Source organism: Strix aluco, chromosome 1 (assembly GCF_031877795.1).
Source record: "Strix aluco isolate bStrAlu1 chromosome 1, bStrAlu1.hap1, whole genome shotgun sequence".
Classification (NCBI taxonomy): domain Eukaryota; kingdom Metazoa; phylum Chordata; class Aves; order Strigiformes; family Strigidae; genus Strix; species Strix aluco.
The window spans coordinates 66,226,055-66,248,384 of NC_133931.1; the positions used below are offsets into that span (position 1 = coordinate 66,226,055).

The following is a 22,330-nucleotide window of genomic DNA, read 5'->3' on the forward strand; positions in this document are numbered from 1 at the left end:
TTACATAAATGATGTATAATTAAGCAAATCATCTTGAAGTGATTCCATTGGTAGTAGTGAATAATAATTTGCAAAGGTTATTTGTCAGCTTGCAGGCATTTCTCTTCGAGAACAACAGAATGTACATTTATAAGAAAGTCTGGTAAAAAAATACGCTTATTTTCTGGTTAGTATCAACTTTACTTTTCTGTTCTGAAGTGCTTGGATAAGAAAATAGAAAACAAGGGGAGATCCTAAGGCAAAACTAAATCACCTACGCAGAAAAAAAAAAGAAATGCTACAGATAATTGTGTGACACTGCACTTTGTTGAAGTGACATCTCATTTATTTAGCTTGTAAGCTGGGGTCATTTTATGTCCCCTCTAACATTTTAAAATTGTTAAAACCATTGATAATATCACAAACTAAGCCACAAGCAACAAAGGTTTAAACTCACAGGAGAGGGACTGTTAATACTGGCTGAAAACAATTAGCCTTTAAACAATCCACAATCTCAAAGACATATTGAGTACATCCTCCACCATATGTTTCCTAAAAATACATGAAACCATCGACATTCTGTAGGAAAGAATTGTAGCTCAAAATGGAATGAAATATACTGAAGATGCTTGGGGGTATATGTGTTGTGTGTGTTGTTTTGATTTTGTTCTTAAGAAAAATAGTCATATACTAAACCACAAAATATAAGAAAGCTATGCTTTCGTACTATGAGGAGGAGGCTGAGGAGAATTGAGAGGGATTTAAAACAGGCTGAAGTAATCTGAAGATTGTTTTTTCCCCTCCTCCTGGCTTTTCTTCATCAGTTCATAGTTGTGTGAAAATGTTGTTCCTGCAAGGAAATTCTGGGACCATAACTGTTGGCAGAGTTGCCCCAAGGGTGTCCCAGCCAGCTGATGTGAGAGGCTGAGAGGATCTTCTGTAGAGTCCAGTACAGGTGTCAGCTCAGGGAGGGCATTTGAGAACAGTGGGCATCCTGTTCAGCCTGGCCATTAGACAGGGACTTGTATCTCTGTAATTTTAATACGAAAATAAGCATGTGCTTGTGTCCTTTGCAGCCTAGAGCCCACTCTGTCAGAGAACTGTACAGTATCGCCCCATATTCATTTCTAAAAGATATTTTTTTCTGCATGGACTGAAGAAGTAGCTCAAGTTCTAAAATCTGATGGGAAATGCTGGGATTTGTTAGAGGGCTATGCATTCTTCCCTTAGCAGTGACATGAAATCCACATGTCCAAGCTGGCAAAACAGATTATCTTATTCCTCTTTTTAAAAAAAATAGGCAGTAAAACCATCACTCTGCAGCAGAGTGTCACAAATGGAGCAGAAGTTACTACAAGGGAAATAACACGTGATAAAATGTAGGATTGTTGTCACACATGCTGTATGTAGAGGGAGAGACAGGAGGTTTTTGAGACATCTTTTCCAGTCTCTGAGCTTAAACTTCTCTGAAATTTAACATCCTTTAAATATAGGTATTTTGGTGAGAGTATTAATGTGTTATGAAATTACTGCATTGTTGAGTTGGTAATGTACTCCATTACAAGAGACAAGTGGAGTGTTAATAAAAAGAACAACAGAGGAATGTTTTAGACTTCAAAGGAAACAGAGAAAAATGAAGTGTGAAGATAAATATTGCTCTGATGATCAAAGTTGAAAAGCGAGCTTTAAATTCTTGGGTTTATTTCCCTTAAGAGCTGGTTAATTCTTAGACAAAAATAAAGTAGCATTCCAATACAATGTTGTTCTGGAAGGAAACCAAGTACAGAGCCTTCCTTAGGGTAGTGGTCTTCTAGAGTTCTGCCTCTGTGACTGTGTCCATGAAATCTTCTTGCTTTTCACTTCCCCCCACTTCCTCTGTGTGTGTGTGTGAGGGAGGGTGCACAAACCCTTTGACTAAATTGAATTTAGCATATAATTACTAGCATGAGAGCTGACTATTATAGATTTCAATGAATAGGATGTATAAATGTCAAACAGCTGCGGAGATTCTTGGAAGTCTAGCTTTGTTTCTTTTTAACTAAATAAATACCCCACCTGCCAGGTAGTAGTCAGGCAGTCAGCAAGTTCTCTAATTATTATCTCTGTCTTTGAGCTTGGTATCTTTGACATTTAAACGTTTTCCTCATGCTGGTAGACAGCCAGTCATTTGCTGTTTAGTATTACGTGAGGACACGTAACAGGGTCTGCACAGTTTGTGCAGTTCTTTGGAAGGACAACTAGAAAGGTTAATTTTCTGGCTGTGGTGCCGTAGGCAGTTGGACACTGCGGAAGGACAGGGACCTTGCTGACTCTGTGTGAATAACTGTCTGCCACTGACAGCTATGCATTGCCTTGTTTACATTGGGAAATAAACATAGAAGTCTTCCATTGTCATTTAAGGTAAAACGTTGGGTAGTATCAATGAGGAGTCAGTGTGTTTGGCAGTTCAAAAGACCGCTGTCCTTCAAGGAGTGGTGTTTCATGTGGCTAAGCAACTGGTGGGAGAGGAAGTGAAAGAACCTTGGAGTTTCACAGTAGTTAAGGTGTCTGCTGTTGGAGTTAGGACATTTAGTGAGGAACGGGTCCATTGAAGTCAACGGAGTTGACTCAGTTGAAATTGTTGACTTTAAAGTACTTAAAAATAGAGGGTTCCAACCATCGTTATGTATCCCTGGATAGAATAGGAACAGACGGTTAGTGGGACGTTTATAGACAGCCGAAGGAGGAGGAAGAGATGTTTGCAGGAAATTAAGGCTAATTGAAAATAGGAGGAATAATTTCCTTTCCAGGTTTTAAGAATGTCCTGCTCTTTTTGTTTCCATTTATTCAAATCTGAAGGTGTGTGGACATACATGTAACGTTTTAGGTTTAACTGTGTCATGCTAGCCAATTTCTGTTCTCTGAGTTTAAATACAATTTTGACTCAAGACCAAAACCCTATCTTTATTCTCATATCGCAGCAGATGGACAAAGCTACAGAAATAAGTAAAATGCAATTGTTTGCATAAAGCAATGTGCAGATGCTACGCTTATTTTGTCAGCTTTTATTAAAAATTCAGAAAGCATCTTCAAATTCTTGTAAACACAAGAAGTTATTAAATAGTAAATTTTCAAAACTCAGTCTCTTTGTTGCTATCTGTTTGTTACTGAATATTTCCGTTTAGACTTAGATCTGATAGAATTGCCAGCAGGCACTGACCCTTCCCTGTTCTGTTTTGATATAGGAAAAAGTAATCTAACCTTGTGCACAAAGGTACAGAGGACAGCTAGGCCCTTAATTGACAGCCACTGGACAGTGGCCACTTGGCTACTTTTTTTGCTTTTTAAAATCTCCACCTCTATCTAGTGGCAAAGAAGAATTAGCAGCAAAAAGGAGCACACATGCCTCCAGTTAGTCCACTTACAAATGTGAAAAATACATTCTTAGTACCTTCCACGAACAAGCTAGATGCATCTTATTTCTCCCTTCTAGTTTATTCTTCTTAAAGAGATACCATAATTAGGTTAACTTTTACTATTAAAAAATATTTTCTTTCATTTTTCTTTAGGAATTATACTCTGAGATTCATGCCTATTCCGATGAATGATGCTTCCCAGGCACTCAAAACAAACCCTGAAAAAACAGAAGAGGCACTGCAAAAGGTATTGCATATACCACCAACATACAGAAATAAACCCACTAAAAATAAAGGAATAATTTTAAGTGGCTGTGATTTCATGCTTTCCTGAGTAAGAATTCCAGGCTAGATCCATTGATTGTTTGATTTGCATGAACACATATGTGGTAATCAAGTGCTGCAAGAGCATGTAAGGCTTTTCATTCCAAAGAATGGTTGACGTGAAGGCTGATGGAATGCAATGGTGTAGTATGAAAAAGTCATAATTGAATAAGTGCAAGATAGACCTTGCATTGCTGTGTCCCTGACTATGAAAGGGAGGATTAAAAACTGGCATGTTTGTTACATATGTGCTTGCAGATATTTCCATGTGTGTAGAATTATCGGTACGCATTTTTTATTTTGGCATAAAAAGTGCAGTCGGCACTGTATAAGACCAAGGATGCTCTTTAATTTGGAGGAGGATAAAAACATTTACTGCCTGTGTTTTATATTGTGCATATAAAATTCACACACTGTGTTGCCCTAAATAAACAACTGCACCAACATGTTCTTTTGGATGGAGAGGTGTTGACAGTATCTGTAGCTGTTCCACTTGCCTGACATATAAAACTCCCAGCTGAGTTTTAATATAGTAAATCTTGCGAGCTCCAAGTGAGCCTCCTGCTCCATCAGAAGGCATACAGTTCACATCTCTTTAATGAGTAGTTTTCCTTCAGCCAGGGTGAGGTCATAAGAACCTTATAAATAGTTCTTACAGATAACTGTGATTAAAAAGCAAATGTCTGTGATCCTTATTAGTAAAGAAATTTTCAGTAAAGTGATTCTCACAGGGAAAAGTGCTGGTAGTTAGTGCCTTTTTCTTTGATGCATGAAAATGATCTAAATTCTGCTTTAAAAAAATCTGAGTCATGGGGGATCGACATATTTCTTACATCTCATTTAATGTAATTGTAGATAGGTTCATATCTAGAATGATCTGAAAAAATTATCATGAGGCTTCTGGACATGGGGATTTAAATTCTATGCGTTAATTAGGCATTATGTACAAAGAGCATTTTCTTTTATTCGTTTCAAAGTTGCTAAAACTGTTTGGCCCTGAGTTTAACGTGTGTGGTTCAGGCTTTCTTTGCACAACATGAGGAAGTTCTCTCCAAAAAAGGTTAACAGTCTCGGGAGCGGTGCTGTGAACGCAGCTAATTCCATGCACGTAGGAATGCCTGCCCACGTGGACTGAGCTGTCATGCCCAGTGCAGGGACACCTGAACTGACTGACTGACGTCTCGGGAGGGTCCATAAGCTTCAGCACACCACAGCTTGAGTACAATGAGAGTGTTTCTGGCCCTGATCCAGCACCAGATGGACATAGTAGCTAACCTCCTGAGCTCCAGTATCTTTGCAGAGCGCTTTACTTGCAGTGTGGGCAAACTGGGTAAACCCTGCATTACTCTGGGTCATGGTCAGTACGTTCCGGTTCTTGCTGCTGATGCAGGTTTAGGGGTGACCATTAGTCCTTATTAGTCTCTGTCTCACAACCTGCTGGTGACTCCATTCATCCTTTTCCCCTCTCTTCCTTTCAGATCAGATCCATCACCTTTGATGAACCTTAACCAATTTACTGGTAGGGGTTTTTGACTCTAAGTTTGATAGAGCCAGGTTAGAGGGTTACTCAATGTGCTATTAAGCTGGCTGATGGTAGGTGTTTACTGATGGTGACAGTTGTGGTGGGCTGTGACCAGCAGCTGTGGGTAGGAATCACTTGTCTTTGAAGACCACTCGCATACTGCTTAGCCTTAAGTAATTTTTGAACTGAGGCTCCTGTGTCAGTTAGGTACTTTTAGATATTTTATCTTCTCTCCAGACCATACTGCTATTTAGATCTTTGTCTTTGCAGTGGGCTGAATGCATCTAAAAGAAATGAATCAGCTATCTTGTGTCATCATGGTCTCTACAACAATACTTTATGGATAGAGTCCCTTCAAATATTTCTCAAACCTGGATCTACTCCTTTGTCAGCGTAACTTACTAAATTGTTCAAAATAGAAGACTAATTCAGAAAACACTGGCAAAAGCACAGTGTTTTAATGATGTTTCACTAGTCTGTGAGTGAATGAATAGTTGCCAATGTGTTTATTAAGCATTGAGATGCACAGAATAAGGTTTGCAGATAACAAGCAAATACTTAGGCAGTTTTTCCTGTCAGTCCTTACTTCTGATACGGCAGCAAAATTGAAAGCAAATTGCAATGTGGAGAGTCAAATCAGTTTCCTAATCTGTCCTTGCTTTTTAGATAGAAAACTACTTGCTTCGTAATCACGAGACCAGAAAGTACCTCCAGGAGCAGGCGTACCGGCTGCAGCAAGGCATTGTTACTAGTACCACTCAGCAGGTGAGAACGTGTTCCTTACTGGTACTTTGCAGGGTCTGAAATCTGCCTGGGGACAGAGTTCTCTCTCATTCTATCAGCATAGCTTGAAGTAAGATGTGTCTCTGGGTTATACTTTGTTTCCCAAGTAATAGTAATTAATCAGTGCTAATATTTTGGGAAGGGAAAAAAAAGCTTTTGTGAGAAGGAGGTCTTATCACAGAATCACAGAATTGTCTAGGTTGGAAAGGACTTTGAAGATCATCTAGTCCAACTGTTAACCTAGCACTGACAGATCCCAACTACACCATATCCCTGAGCGCCATGTCAGCCTGCCTCTTGAACACCTCCAGGGATGGGGACTCCACCACCTCCCTGGGCAGCCCATTCCAACGCCTAACAACCCGTTCTATAAAGAAATACTTTCTAATATCCAGTCTAAACCTTCCCTGGCGCAACTTGAAGCCATTACCTCTTGTCCTATCGCTTATTACTTGGTTGAAGAGGCTCATCCCCAGCTCCTTGCAACCTCCTTTCAGGTAGTTGTAGAGGGTGATGAGGTCTCCCCTCAGCCTCCTCTTCTCCAGACTAAACAACCCCAGTTCCCTCATATGACATGTGCTCCAGACCCTTCACCAGCTTCGTTGCCCTTCTCTGGACATGCTTGAGTAATTCAATGTCCTTTTTGTAGTGAGGGGCCCAAAACTGAACTGCATAGTAGTACTGTGTAGAGAAAGACCTGAGCTATTTCTGAGTGAAATGCTGTTGGAACCCGGAACAGTTTAGCTCATTCGTACTCAGGAGTCTGATTTTTCAGCAGGCTCTTATCAGTGTGATAAGCATCATCATAAGACTCTGCCAAATATGGTGTCTGAGTCAGTTCCAGTCTCTCTGCCTAGCACTGATCAACCATGTAAACAGGCCCTTAGGCACCACCAGAGCAAATAGCCTTAGAGAGGAAGTCATCATCTACCTTACACCTTCAGAACTGTGGGTATCATGGGAAGCTTTACTTAAAGGGAGGGAGCGAAGGAAGGTAGAAGTCTTCTGTGCTCTTTATAGTCTGGACAGCTGAAAAGGCTTCCTGTCCAACATAGCCCAAAATACTGCTTTAAGGTGGGAAGCTTTTGTGTTTTGTCAGCCGCTACGAGGTTTCCTAAATGCCACGTGTTCTGGGGTTTTTTTCCTTTCTCTTGAGGGCTACAAGCATTTTCTGTGGTAGCTTACCATTCTCTCTGTTCTAGTGCATTTCTTGCCAGTACCCCTCAGGGCTGTTTTCAGCTCCAGTACACCACTGAAGCAAGGTGGTATAAGCAGAAAAAACTTGTCATGGCCTTAGTTTTAAGTTTACTTCAATGTTTGTTTGCACCAGTTGTGTTCCCATGCAAATGGGAGACTCCAGCAAACAGGAGAGGAATATCTGTTTTGCTCTTCAGATAAGTCAATGAAATTTCTTTCCAATTTCTGCAATTTTTCTTCAGTGCATCTTAATTCAAAGTGGCCTTTTTCTACCTATGTTATTAAAATTTAATGGGACAGTGTTTTATTACTAGAACCTGAAATTACACTCTAACCTCTCGACAGAGAAGACGGTACATGGAGATGTACTGTCACTAAAAACTGCAAGAGCAGCGTCACTTTATTTTATTTTAGTAATTTCTCTGTTCCAATGCCACCTTTTTTTCCCCCCAAGTTAATAATCTCCATATGAATTAAGTTTAGGTCTTTTTATAGCTTGGTGGTTTTAGTTGTGCTTTTCTCCAAAAACCACACACACATCACGTTTCAATAAATGTAATTTATTGTTATTTTGAAAGTAAAATTACTCATGTCTATATTAAATTGTGTACAATAAGGATGGATTTTAAAAACAGTTTTAAAGGAGCTGGAAAAGATTCTCTAGTTAGTATGGTGGAATTGCATTATTATTCCTAGAGTGTATTTTTTTTTTTAGTCCAGATGTCCCAATGAGACTTACCACTGTCTAATAATTAATTAGCTTTTTGTACTTAAACAAAAAACCCCACCCAAAACCCTTTGAAGAGGGAGAGTCATGTGGAGCAGAAAAGGAGCATGCTGTGAAATTATTTCAGTTCTTATTGCTAATGATATAAGATTCTAGAACCCTAGACTTTTTATGATGATGACACGTGCACTCAGATGTTGCTTCAAAATGTCAGATAGCCAGTTGTAATGAATGCTATGTAGGCTGATAAAGACTTTTAACTATTGTATCTCCCTGCCCCATATATCTTAATCAAAACTGACTATATGTCAGGCATTCTTACCGATTTATCTTGTAAGGATACAGCTATACCACCTGCCCTGTATTTGCAGCATGTTGAATGAATTGTGTTGTGGATACAGATTAAGTTCAATTTATCCCACTGTGAAAGGTCTGATGGAAACGTCTGCTTTGATAGTTATAGTTCCCTTCAACGAGGGATATTTACATTTTGAAAGAATGTCCCAGAAGCCTGAGCAATTGCATTTTGCTTAGACAGGAGAAGTCTCTGTTGGTGTTTGTTGAATGCATAGTGACAGAGCTTTCTTTTACTGTCTGAACTTCTTAACAATTCAGGGACCTTCAGAGCTAAGTGTTAGATATATTGACAACATTTTTAGAATTAAACTTGCTTCAAAAAACAGAACAACACATGAACTGAATAACTTCTTGGTTATTTGCAGTTATCCTGGAAGTAACTGTGGAGGAAATATTCCAAAACTTTTTTTTTTTTAATGGTTAAAGTTTTATTTTTCCAGTGTTCAGGTGTGTCTGTATGAGATAAAATGCTTTTCTTCAGTAGCACTGATATACCTCCAAGCTCTGATCATGCATTTCCAGATTGTTATATTGTCACTACAAATCTCATCATGCTACGATTGATTTGCTACCTGGACTGAATTCAGTTTGGATTTGTCCAACATTCTGATGTGTTATCTTTTCTATTTCTTTTGTTTAAGTAGATGATTGACAGAATATGTGTTAAAGTGCAAGATCATCTCAACTCTTTAAGAAACTGTGGTGTGGATGCTGTACAGGAAGATGTCAAATCTGCAGAACGGCTTATGAGGGATGCTAAGAACTCCAAAACAGTAAGCCTTTCCCAGCTTGCTGGTAATACTGAGAGCAGTTCAGTGTGTGCTTGCAGATTTTCTCTCTTTGGAGAGTTGAAAATAACAGTGTGTCACAAAAGAGTATTTTCTTCAGATGATCAGCTGTAGGTAGTATTTAAAGTGACAAAATAATTCTAATTTCTAAAGACTTTGATTTAGCAGAGAGATTTCCTCCTCTTTCTCCGGATTTGAAGACAGGTAGTGATGAGCCTACTTTCCAAAGATACTCTTTCTGTCTTACAGCTCTTACCAAATCTGTATCACCTCGGTGGAGCTTCTTGGGCAGGAGCAAATGGTTCGCTCTCCAATCCAATCCAAGAGACACTTGAATCCATGGCTGGAGAAGTCACAAGGGTTGTGGATGAGCAACTTAAGGTCTGTGGATAAATTAGATAGATGTGTTGACATCTCTCACATGCAGAAATAACTAAATCTAAGATCTTCTGTTGCTATGTTGCTAAATGCAAATGTGCCACACTTTTTTTTTTTCCTCCCACACTTCTCAGTATATTTGTACGTAAGCTATCTTTTCGTTATTAGTCTCTTGTGCCTTATTATCTGGATACTTGCCTGGTTGGAATGAAAAAAATTTCTTTAGTGTTTGCAGTGGGCAGTAGGAGCATATACTGTTTATTATCCTCTTATTTTATCTTCTAGAAGGGGAAGACTTAGCGATTGCTCCGTAGGCCCTTCATAAAGGCATCTCTCAAGCACCCTAAAAAGTCTCATGGCCTGGAGAAAAGTACTTACTAGTAAAGGTATCCCACTGGAGTGAAAGCTGCTTTTATGTAGATTCCATTGCAGAAATTTTTTTCCCAGTGACCACTTTTGAACCTGGTGCAAAATTTCCACTGTTGGATTTGGATAACTTGTATTTATTGAGAGTGCCCCAAGAATTAGTACAGCCATCTTTATAGGAAATCTTTTCACAAGTTGCCTGTCAAACCTCAGTTCTTGAAATAGACATTATTGATCTGTAAACATTCTCACCTGTGTGTTCAGCGAGCTATTGCTCAGGACTTCTACCTTCAATTATGTTAGATCTTACTGTATAATAAGTAAGGAAGAGTCATCCATACAGCATGTGCAAAGCTCTCAGTCCAGGAAGAAGTCAAGGTGGGAAAACTTTAGCAAGTGTTGGGGTCTGTGTGGAAGCTGATGAATTTAAGAATACGGTTCTAAGATAATTCAGATCAACTTAAGTTTATGACTAAGCTACCTTGCCTGTGTTTTGCTATATTTAAACTTACCAAAGAATCTGAAAGTGAAGGTTGAACTTCCAGTTGAAACAACATGAAAATGCTTCAGTCAGTGGGAATATAATGAAGAACAATAATAATACCACATTACTAATTGCTTTTGCAAAATTAAAAAGTTAATGAGGAGGAAAATGGTGCTGAAGTTTTAGTATTTTTCTCCCTTTCCCCATTATATGAAATAAGGTGAAGATTCTTTATCACTTCTTTAACTTCTGCAGACACGAAAGTGATTTACCCACAAGATTCTTCCCGATAGAACTTCTAGGCTATTATTGGGACGGGAATTGTCAGATCAGCCCTTCTTGCAGGGCTCATGCACTTAAATAAGTCCTGTGCGTTTTGGAGAGTCTTAAAGAAAGGGGAAAAAAAGCGCCTCTTCAGCATTTGCAATGTTATTTATAGTTCCTGGAATAAGATTGAGTTAATGGGTCTTCCATTTATGCTTTTACACATTTACAGCAAAAGGCACTTTAACTCAGCCGTTCTAACTTTTACATCTACTTTTGATTTGTGTGGCGTTAAAGTTTAAGTGCCTTACAAGAAACTATAAAGTCATAATGCTCTTTGTATATTGTAACACTCATTTTTATTAATTTTGCATTTAAGGCTGAAAGGTTTTCCTTCAAGTTCTGTAGTGGTGTACTTTGCGTGGAGGAGAAAATGTTGAACATGGGTTAGGATTTTTTCTCCCAGTTTTTAGGTCAATTCAGAACATCACATGCAGTTTATTATTTGTGAAGATAGATAAGGGAGCTCACATAAGTACAGTTCTTTTTGTGATTGTTGGGAAAAAAAATCCTATGTGCTGTAAGTGGAATTTTGACTTTTAGCTTCCATAGCAACCAGAGCCTGGTTCTAGAAAGAACTGTTTGGAAATTGGGTAAAGTCAATGAACACTCTTCAGGGAAATAAGAGATATTTTTTTTTTTTTTTTTTACCTTCAAAGGAGGGAAGGGGGAGAGAAGGAAGAAGTTAGAATAAGGAAAAGCAACATCTTCAAGTGAGTTGAGTTGGCCAAAGGAGAAATTATAGCAAGGCCCTTGCATCTCTCTTCTCCTGCTGGTGTCACTGTGGACACACAGAACCCAGAGATGCTTTATTCGGTCGGCAAAGGCCCAAGGGAAAATCGTAGGCAAGACAAATGATGCTTAGGCAAGAGAAGATGTTTTGCAAGGACAAGAGTGCCTGAACTATTACTCCTAAATTGTATGCTAGAGGACAAAGTTTGTTGGCTCCATCACCTGTTCCACTTTTTCTTTAGATGTCATCATCCTCTAGTCCTTTTACTCGCTGTATCTTTCTCCTAAATGTTAAGAGTCATTAAATGTGGGCAGGACTTTGTTCTTTCTGCACTCCTGCTGACTGGGACTTGTGGCTTTGTGTCTGAAATGTTTTCCCCTCTACAGTCAATATTGGTAGCTGTGGGTTTCCACCACTGAAAGGTTTTGGGATAGAAGTAGTGGGTGGGGAAAGGTTTGTGTAGATACAGTAATAGTCATGTGAAATCAACAGTTGAAATCCATCACTGAAGAAATTATTTTCAGTTGTGCACTTAAAGAAGAGATCCAAACTCTATTTAACTTTTAAATTGCACATTCTCTTGAGTATTTTGAGTAAAAATTAATTTTAAAATTTTTAGGTAAGGTCTTTAGTCTTTGATCCTACTTTCCACTGATACCTTCGCACAGCGCTTCTTCACATGATCCATTCTGAAAGACTGTGCTTAAACTGCAATTGTAATTCCACATAGCAAGTCTTTATAACTTTTGTGATTGTGATCCATCGGTAACTCTTGGGAGGCTGAGTGTGAGTTTTCAAGGTAGGCTACACAGTTGCACCAGTGAATAAACGCCATGGGAAAAAATGGATGTGTCAGAAATTCTCATTAGTAGTTTACCTGGCTCAGTTGTCTCTACCATTGAAGTTCGTCATCTTCCATGTGGATATGGCCACAGTGGCTTGAAAGACTCTTCATTAGTATTATGGCCTCAGAATCTGCTTGGGGATTGAAGGAGAGAGTGCGGAAGGAGTTTTTCAAGTGCAGAGAGCTTGGGAACCCAGAAACAAGCTCCATATTAGCTATAATGTCAGTTGTCCCTTATGCCTGTAAATCAAATGTTGTAGAGATCAGACTTCCCTGTATGCTGTGGCAGTTTCATGCTGCTGTGTTGTCCTCGTGAATCTATGCTTAAAAGTCAGTCAATTAAGAGCTACAGACTGAAAGATGCTGCTTTGAATCATTAAAATTACTGTGCAGTAATGGTGGGTTTGTTTCTTACTCAGTGTCTATATATGAAAATTGTTAGTTACGGTGGGGAGATGCAAAGAGAATAAAGCTCTGATAAGATGGAGTTCAGCCTGAGGTCACTTACCTGTGGAGTGAGGTTGAGAAGAAAAAGGAAGTTGGTAGAGCTTTCAAGGAGTTCAGTTCATTATTTTTGTACAATGTAGAAGCATCTAGGTTAGAGCTAGATTTACGTAGTATACCGTTCCAATGAAACTACTATTTTGTTTCTTTTTTAATTTCTAAGTACTTTTTTCTGTTTGGTTATCAACCTTCAACCTTACCGGAGACGACTTGGCCTATTTCAGTTATCTGGGCTCTGTCCCTCTCTTCTTTCCACCTTCCTTTGGATTTTAAAAAACTGCTCAAAAACTGCATGCAACATAGCATATGTTGAAAAATCTGATGTCTTCTGATAGTTGCTGCTTGTCCCACTTGTTTAGAAGATTCATAGTTGAGGGAAGTGGGTCTTGCACATACACTGAAACATGAACTCCAAGGACAGTGTCTTTATTCTCCCTGCTGCTTTGGAAGCACCATATCCTGAGGAGACCCCACGGTCACTGGAGTGCAGTAGCATGACAACTTCAGCGTACAGGGGGACCAGCTGCTGGAGAGACCCATCTCCTTACTGATCTTCTCTAAGTGGCACCGCATGCTGGGAATGGACATAAAGAGTTTGTTTTCATATCCCTTGCTGAGGAGCCTTGACCTTTTGCAATCTCTGAAACAAGTTATTTGATGGGAAATTAATTCATGGTTGAACAGCCTTCTGAAGATACCTAAAATAGATTTCTTGAGTTGCTGGGACTGGAGGTGGGAGTAAGGTGGATATAGGAGAGAATCTGAACAAAGAAAAATTTTCAGTCTTGTCAGAAAATACTGCTTTGTGTTTATAAATATATCTGTCTTACTGTATACAGGTTACATATCAGGATGTAGATAAAACAGTATGAATTTAAAATCTAGTTTTCCAGATGACCAGCTGATTTTTTTATGCCTTCTGTGGTCCTACCTAACCTTTTTGGATATGAAAATTGAGAGCAATTAGAGGAAGGATGTTTTGGTGATACAGGACACTAGTAGTGTTTCTACATCTCATTCTGATCCCTATATGTGTACATTAGAGCTTTTCTGCAGTTTTGTTCATACATGGATGATTTTATGTGAGGGACTGTGAGCTCTTACCTGCTCCTGTAGTGAGTGCTCTTTAGTTTCTAGTCAGAGCTGGTATTTGGAAAAGAAACCAAAATTACCTTTTTTCAGAGGCACAGATAGGAGATAAATCTAATGCAATTGAAAGGGGCTTCATAACATAACTTCACAGCATTGAATTATGTATGAAAGATTATTCTAAGAGAAAGTCTAAGAGGGAAGAAGTTTATTTGATATCATCAGCAGGGGAGACCTGATTTTAAGAAAAAGAAAGTTGAGGGGGTTGGGGGGTTACATGGTCCTGTTTCTGGAGTGTGTATGGTTTTCTTGTGTCCTGGTTTGGAGTTTTGTTCAGTCATTAAAAAAGAATAAAAATTGCTGACTGCACTTAAAGTTCACTACAGACTTCCATGTATGTAAATGATTCATATATTAAAGGTTTGTATGCCCACTGCAAATCATACCTGTAGTTACTTCCTTAATATTTGGCTAGTATATTCCAGCCCTCTAGAGCATGCCAAGTTCTCATGAGTCTCCTTTCTTCATATACTGATGCCTCTTACAAAGTGTCAGGTTTGGAGCATTGGTGAAAATTGCTGATTCAGGGCATAGTTTAGAGCGAAGGCAGCTGCTGCAGAGCATCCACTGCTTCTGCTGCATGCAGAGACAGCAGTGGTGGGTGCACAAGGGAAGCTAATTTATTGTTCTGACAGTTAAACACAGAGATGTAAGTGTTTCATATTTGAAAAAGCAAACAAGTACAGTTATGGGTCATTTCCAAAACAAGTATGTTGTTCCTCCTTGTAAAATGCCTTTCATATTGCAGGTGGATTGCAAAATGGATTGGAATTGAGGAAGAAAAATTGTAAAAATTACAAGTCTAAAAGCATCATAGTGCTATGGACCAGAATAATGCTGTGATCTTCCAGCTAATGAAAATCTCAATACCTGATGTTAGCTTTTGCTTATTGTGCTGCAGACACTCCTTGAGTCTATGGTAGATGCAGCGGAAAACCTTTGCCCAAATGTGATGAAGAAAGCCCGCATCCGTGAAGACCTGATTGAGGCTAGCACTGAGAAGATTTCCATCCCACGCACTTTCGTGAAAAATGTCCTCTTGGAGCAATCTGGAATTGATATCCTCAATAAAATCAGGTACTTAAAAAAACCTAATCTAACAAAATTGGCTATATAATTTGGATTTGGGGTTGCGTGTATGTGTATTTCTGTAGCAGATTTTTGGAATGCTTTTGTGACTCACAAGAACCTGTGTTAAGGCACTTAAAGAGCAGGAAATTGTCCTACAAGCCTGGTGAACTTAGTTCAGGATATTTGGAATCTCCAGGGATGTTAGCTTGATCGTTAGTGCATGTGCTTCTGTTTTATTTAGTAAGAGTTTTGGTTTATGGTACACAAATAACATTTTCATGACTGATACATTTTTTTTAAAACCTATTTATGTTCTCAGGTAACATTGAATTACTGTAATAGAAGGAAATTGCACTTACTTGCTTCGAGTGTTAACAGTGCTTTGTCTGTGGCCGCATTCGGTCTTGTCCTGTAGCTGTAGCAATCACTTTAAAACTTTTTGTTTGTGTGGGAGTTGTGCACAGTAGATGAACATACTTAAAAAAGGGGAACTTGGATATTCAAACCACTAACCTGGAGCAGAAACGGTTGCCCTAAACAACCCCTTAGTTCGCTCTTTAAAAAAAAAGGGAAAAAGAAGGTTTTACTTGACCTGTACTGCATCTTTTTTTTCATATTGAGTATGTATCAGAGAATACATTTATGCAGTACAATGTGCTTGATCTGTACTTAAACCTTTGCAGTTGCCATCATTTGGCTAAGGGATGCTTTCTGCTTGATGGAAAAGCATGTAATTTTGCATTGCGATGCTACTGTCTTTGCAGAAGAAGAAAACAGTAAGACTTAGAAATTAGTTTTGCAGAGTACAGCAAAATTGGCAGGAAGAGTTGTTAAAGACTTTAACTATGCCCTCAGAGTGTTTTAAATGGTTCAGGGAGTGAGTTTTCTTCACTTCAGTCCTGTCAAAGAAAACTTGACCCTGAGACACGATGATAGTGCTCCTTCCACCTGTAGAAGCTGCATCTGTCAGTGGGGTGAGGGTGCCACGCTGTCACCCTTCCTGCCTTATAGTATTTGAAATTAATATGTAGGTAACTGAGGGAAATCCCTTCACTGTCATTCTCTTCCCACCATGGCTTGGCCACCATTCTACCTCCCTATGAATTGAATTGCCTTTCCAAGGAGTTTCTTACCTTTTTCCCCAGGCTTTCTGCAGCAGTAGTGCTAGTCCCAGATAGAAATAGCTTTGTTAATCCAGTGCAACTCAGTCCACACATAAAAACCTTAAACCAAAATTATGTTACTTGCTGGCAAGTGTTAGTTGAAGCAGTTGGCCTTGAAACTGTAGAGGCAGGAGAGATGGAGCTTCAGGCTGCAGCTCAGGCATACATGCCCTCCACAGCCTTTTGTACTGTGGCCAAAGATGGCACCCCAGGGGGGGCAATTCTCAAGGTACACACTTCCTTGGTAGGAAGTTACCAGTGAAACCTCAATTCGGTTTACAAGGTGTGTTGGTGTTCCACGTACATGGAACATGGTGTAATGGGAATGGCTGACATGAAGTTCTTGAGATAGAAAGTGGTTACCTAGAGCAAGAAGAGGAAGCAAAGTTGTGATGGCAAAGATGGGAGAACCAGCATTGTACAGTTGTCATTCATCTGGCAGACAAACACAAAAAGGAGTTGAGGAGGTAAATGGCTTGAGGTTGTTCAGTGTAGTAGTGTTAAACAGGCAGCACTGTCCTAATCCCTTTAATCTGAGATTTGCGTTTCTCTGACTTCAGTGGCGGAGTGTTCCTTACTGAGTTTCACATGTGGTTTTTATTCAGCTCTCCTACCCAGATGTTTTCATTTCAGCTCTTAAAAAAATGTTAGAAGCAGGTTAAATATGGTACAGAGGCTCTTGTGTTTATTGTGTGATTCATGAGTTTATTTCTGAAACCTGCAGTCATGTATCCTGACACCCTCTAATGTCTTACTTCAAATAAAGTGGCAGCACTGTGGATAATCGTCACACTGTTGAACATGTAATAAAGACAAAATTCTCCTGCGTGAATTAAAAATGTCTCTGTCTCATTTTTAATCCTCACACAGTGAAGTAAAGCTGACAGTGGCTTCTTTCCTGTCTGACCGAGTTGTAGATGAAATCCTGGATGCACTTTCCCATTGCCATCACAAACTGGTGAGTATTTGCATGATTGATATCTGAATATGCCGGGTATCTTAACAATGCCATTTACATTCATAACTTGTTCAGTTTCTCCTTGGCACAGCTCTATTTTGAAATTGGTTTTACTTTTATTGGCATCACTGACATCATTAGAAGGTGATGGGACTCTTGTGTCTTTGTTTTAAGGAAGATAGAACCTTGGAAAAGGGTGCATTACATATTTGTCCTGTTATCTTTTGCACTGTTATCAGATTAAAACTAAAAATGCCATCAGGATGCAACATGGAATCATTAATTATGAACAGTGCCAGTACTTGTCCTGGTGAGATGGTAGGGGTTGATTGCTCATGAAATGAGAGGTAAAATTTCATTTTTTAGAGGAGGGACTGCTGAGACCTTGTTCCCTGAATGAGTACATCTTGAGGCTATCTCAAAAATGTAGGCATCAAATTTGAAGAGAAAGGAGTAAAAACATAGGAAAGGAAACACTGTTATTTGAAGGTGCTGAGTTGTCAGGAGGCACAGTTGTTTATTATAAAGGTACTTGCTGCATCAGGAGTAGAAGAAATAAACAACTGTGTATCCGCAGAAAAACATTTTTATTTCTGATGCAATGGGCCTCTGTATGGAGAGTTCAGTACTATTTTTTAAAGAAGCCAGTGGGTGGTCATTCTTCTGATTGAAATTGCTCTTCATTTCTAATTGAAATTTCTCTGGCTTCAGCTTGCAGTCATTAATTTTTTTCAGATGCTTTTCCCCACAAGATAAGGGAACTATATGTATTTGTATTTATTTCCTCTCTATGAAAGTCCTCATACACAGAAAACAAATCACTCTTCCCCACCCTCCCCCTTTTTTCCTTTTTTTTTTTTTTTAAATAAATTAAATGACTGTTTTGGGGTTTTTTTTTTAAATAAATTAAATGACTGGGTTATTTGAGGGTGTGACTTCATGATACAGAGTGGCACTGTGTAAACCTCTGGTGTCAGGAGCATCAGCCTGCTATGTGAGTGGCCACGTTAATTAGCTCCAGCTGGCGTGAGCAGTGGGCTGTCTCTGTCCAGTGGTATTGCACAACTTGGACATACCCCGACTCTTTCACAGTAAGTCATTTTCTCCAGCCGTTGAGTCACTTCAGTAACAATCCTCTGCACTTTCTCCAGCTGTTTTAAAAACCTCTTTTAAAATTATGGTCCCCAAAACCAGACAGGCTATTCCAATGTTTTAACCAACACTGTATATAGGAGTGAAATTGTCTTTCTCCTCATATTCTTTACTCCTTGTATTTACATAGCCAAGGAGAATTCCTTCCTCTTGTCAGCGTTTCAGTGGTAGCTCATTTTCAGGACTGGGTTTACTAGATCTCCCTCCCAGTAATGACTTCTGGATGCTTGACACTTGCTGCTGTTCAGGGCTGTGTCTGTGACTAATTGCCAATGCTCTTAGTTCCTAAGGAATAATTGTGTGTACATTTGATTTGAGTTGATTTACTTTGTGATCCATTTTGATCTGCATTAGTAACATGTCCCTTTCACTGTTTAACTCTCGTATGTTTCTGTTAGCTGCAGATTATTTCAGAGAGTATAGCATTGATAAAAACACTGAAGAGAACGGATCTCAAAAACGCCAGTAGAGGAACTCCTGTCTAATTTGTCAATGTTAATCTTCAACTGACAACTGCAATCTGAGAGCTGGTAGCTAGTTCTTAATGCAGCAAAGATTAAATGCACTGATACAGTTCTGTGCCAGCTCCTTAAATTGGAATGTCACATACTACTAATTCAGCCACCTACAAATGTCTGTGTATGTTGCATTAACATCGTAGTGTTTGTGGCAAATTTGAAAAATAAACCCTGTTTGACAAGACTGAGTTTGCCTAATGTGATGATGATTAACATTAATTATTATTATAGCCATTTGAGTGTGATTAAAGATAAATCCATAACAGCTCTCCAGTTGTTTTTTCCAAGTAGACACTAGACTAAGTGAGCTATAATTGACTCAGGTCATCTGTTTACACTTTTTGATGATTAACAAAACTACAATCCACTGGTTGTCCAGAGTCATGCTGATGTTAAGCAGTGGACTACAGCTCTCCCTAGCTGCCTCTTTGAATGTGTCTGTGACTAATTGATTTGGGCCAACTGATCTTCAAATACTTGCTTTTAACAGACGTTACTGAATACTCTTTTTAGTTAACAATAGAACTAGAAAATGTTTTACCATTTTCCTGACAACAGGAACCCACTCCATTCCAAGTACAATCCAAGGTGGTTTATATAACATTCTCTGTTTTCTTAGTAACAGTTTTTGCTAAAATTGGATTTTATTATTGTTTTCCTCTCTGAGAGTTTTTCCTCTCTGATACTTTAAAAAAATATATCTTATCCCTTAGATTTATCAATGATGATTTTTTTTTTCTTTTTATGGTAACCCCTACCTATTTCTTCAGTGAAACAGAACTGAGGTAGTTAACAAAGCTGTCCTGTTTTTTGAGTAACAGGTGATAACATTTTGGTCATCTAATAATTATAAAAATTATGTTAGCTGAAATGGTCCATTGTGGTTTTTAATTTTAAAAAAATGGTCTAGGACAAACCTTCTCTTCTACCCCTTTATTTTCTTTTGTTATAAAGACAGGACAAATGCTGAGGAAGCCCCATAATACTATTGTAAGTCAAAAGTAGGATGGCAAGTCATAAGTAGGATGGCTTTTTATCTGACCTTTTTACTTTTCTTTTTTCCTGTTAGACTTTCTCCCTTCTTTCTTAGAATGAGTGATGGAAGGGGAAAAGAGGAAAAAAAACCCCCACAAAACAAACCCTGTGTGAAGACTAAGACACATAACTGAGCTTTGCTTTTGTAATTGGTCATCTAGGTTCTGTGATCACTTAAGTTCTGTAAGCTTTCTTGTTGGTGGGTTTGGTTTGCCTTTCTTTAATAGTTTGATTGATGTGTTCCTGCCTTTATCCTTGCCTCCAGGCTGACCATCTGACTAGACGTGGCAAACCACTTCCACAGCAGGAATCACTGGAAATTGAGTTAGCTGAAGAAAAACCAACTAAACGCTCTATCATCACAGTTGAGGAGTTAACAGAGATAGAACGCTTGGAGGATCTGGACACTTGTATGGTAAGACACATTCCTCAGCCCATTTGGTTAAGCATGCAAATAACTGGAAGAAAAATGTTTTTCAAAATGTCATTTGGCATTCATGGTATCAGAAAACTGAAGTTAGGAATTGGCTTCTAGAAAAAAAAAAAATGTTAGCTTGTCACCATTTCATCTGAGTTGCAGATTGCTGTTCAGCAAAGGAACAGCTTTTCCCTTTTCTTCGCTTCTCCTTTCCTGGTACTTGTTCAAAGGCCTTTCCCTTAGATGCATTGCTATAATCAAGGTAATACAATAAACGCCTCTTCCACTGGCCACAGTTTCACAAAGGTTCAGTTACAGTAATAAATTGGACCATGCTATCCTTTGACAACATGCTGCTTTTTGCCTTTGTCTTCATTCTACTTGACATGCTGAATGACATGTCCAAAAAATGCTTCTGCCTGGAAGTTATATTATTGACCATGCACAGAAGTTGATTTTTTTTAAATTAGCTTTTTGAAAGTATGGAAGAAATCTTAAAACCTTGAACCTGGGCTGCAAGTGATCCTAGAGGGCAAGCTTTTCAAAAGTAATTGAGTTAGGAGTGTGAGATTCAGTAAAAATGCTGAACATAAATCACTGAAGTGCCTTATAAAATCCCATGTGTGACCTTTATTATAAAGATGGCTCCGTGTCATACCCTGATTCTTTACGAGGTGTAAATCCATGGAATTACAAATAAATGGATTGCTAACTCTTTTCACCATCGAATTCCCCTCCATCCAGCTCAGTCTGAGGAACTCTACTGTGGGCAGGAACTTCAGGGAGCACTTCTCTATTACAACTTAGTCTAATAGGTGGTCACTGCTGCAAGGGATAGGCTTTCTCCTCTGCCCTCCTACCTGGCTCTTAGCCATCTGCTTGCACAGGAAGCTAAACTGGCAGAAAAATTGATTGCATTTTTTGGTAGAAGAAGTTTTGTTGATTCAGCTCCCTGAATAGACTTACCCCAGAGTCTGACAAGTACAGCTCAAGAGAAGGAGCAGCAGGGTTGCTTCTTTCTGCAGCAGCAATCTGTTGGTCTCACTTAGCTATAAAGCAGAAGCACACCTTCATTGGAAATATCAGTTTAAAATAGTTCTCTCTCCCTTCCAAATCTCCTTCACCAAGATTTGATTTGATGCAATATTTGTCTGAACATCACAAATCCCTGTGAGTCATGTGGTCTTGATGGCATCATCTGGCTCATCACTGGTACTATCAAGTTCCAGGAACTTTCTGTAGCCAACATTCAGTAATTGTTTTGAGCCCTAAATCCTATGGGAGAGAGACATCTCAGTGAAAATATGTGGCATCTGAATTCTGTACCTGTAAATTAGTTTTTGCATGCTAATTTCATATATAGAAAAATAAGCTAAGTGCTCATTTTGACACCCCACCCTCCCCCTTTAAATTTATTCTTGCAAGCCTGTTAAAATAATAGTAGTGGCAATTTAAAAAATAGCTCCTGTCTTTATCCCATATCGCCATAGTTATATGAAAGGATCATATCACTGTGCTATTATCTTTCACGTTGGTTATATTAAAATAATGGAAATGTGATGATGCTTACACTCTTCCAAAGATGCATTAGATGCTAACTGTACTTATCTTCGGAAGTGTTTATATCTCTCTTCTTTCTCTTCATTCACCCTCATCTTGCACAGAGATTCAAATACCTTTGTGACCCAGATTCTCATCAATATCTAATTTCTGAAGAGAATGAATCATCAAATAAACACGAGGCAGTAATCTTAGTCAGTGCTAAAGAATCCATTTATTAAAAACTGTAATCCATTTTTAAGAGCTGCTTTTTGCATCCGTGGGTGCAAGTGATATTGGTTGCTGTTGTAAAAATATATAGATAAATAGATAGCCCCAAGAGGCTGAGTAATACAGGGATTTTTACTGAGCTAGTGTTCTTACTGACTTTTTCGCAACTAAAAGCATCTTAAGAATGGATTTCTGGGTGGAGTTAGTAACCTCAAAGATAGCGCTTTCCAAGTGATGTATTTTAGCTATGGGAAAATCCAACAGATTTCAGATATTGTCTTGGAAAAATTAGCCTGATTTGTGGCACCTTTTAAGTGTCATACAGATATTTGCATGGAAATGAGGAACCTTCTGAAAGGGGCATCAGTGAATGCTTTGTGAGCTGCTGGTC

The 22,330-nt window shown here is 38.8% G+C and overlaps 1 protein-coding gene across 6 annotated transcripts in view; it reads left to right on the forward strand.

Annotated features, from left to right (window-relative positions):
- CARMIL1 (capping protein regulator and myosin 1 linker 1) overlaps window positions 1-22,330 on the forward strand; it is a 196,447-nt gene that overhangs the window by 133,054 nt on the left and 41,063 nt on the right. For all 6 annotated transcript variants that reach the window (XM_074823520.1, XM_074823510.1, XM_074823466.1 and 3 more), the window contains exons 23-29: window positions 3,528-3,621; window positions 5,887-5,985; window positions 8,929-9,057; window positions 9,322-9,453; window positions 14,756-14,931; window positions 16,959-17,046; window positions 20,017-20,166. In XM_074823520.1, the coding sequence (XP_074679621.1) occupies window positions 3,528-3,621; window positions 5,887-5,985; window positions 8,929-9,057; window positions 9,322-9,453; window positions 14,756-14,931; window positions 16,959-17,046; window positions 20,017-20,166 (868 nt within the window). The remainder of the gene's footprint in view (window positions 1-3,527; window positions 3,622-5,886; window positions 5,986-8,928; window positions 9,058-9,321; window positions 9,454-14,755; window positions 14,932-16,958; window positions 17,047-20,016; window positions 20,167-22,330) is intronic.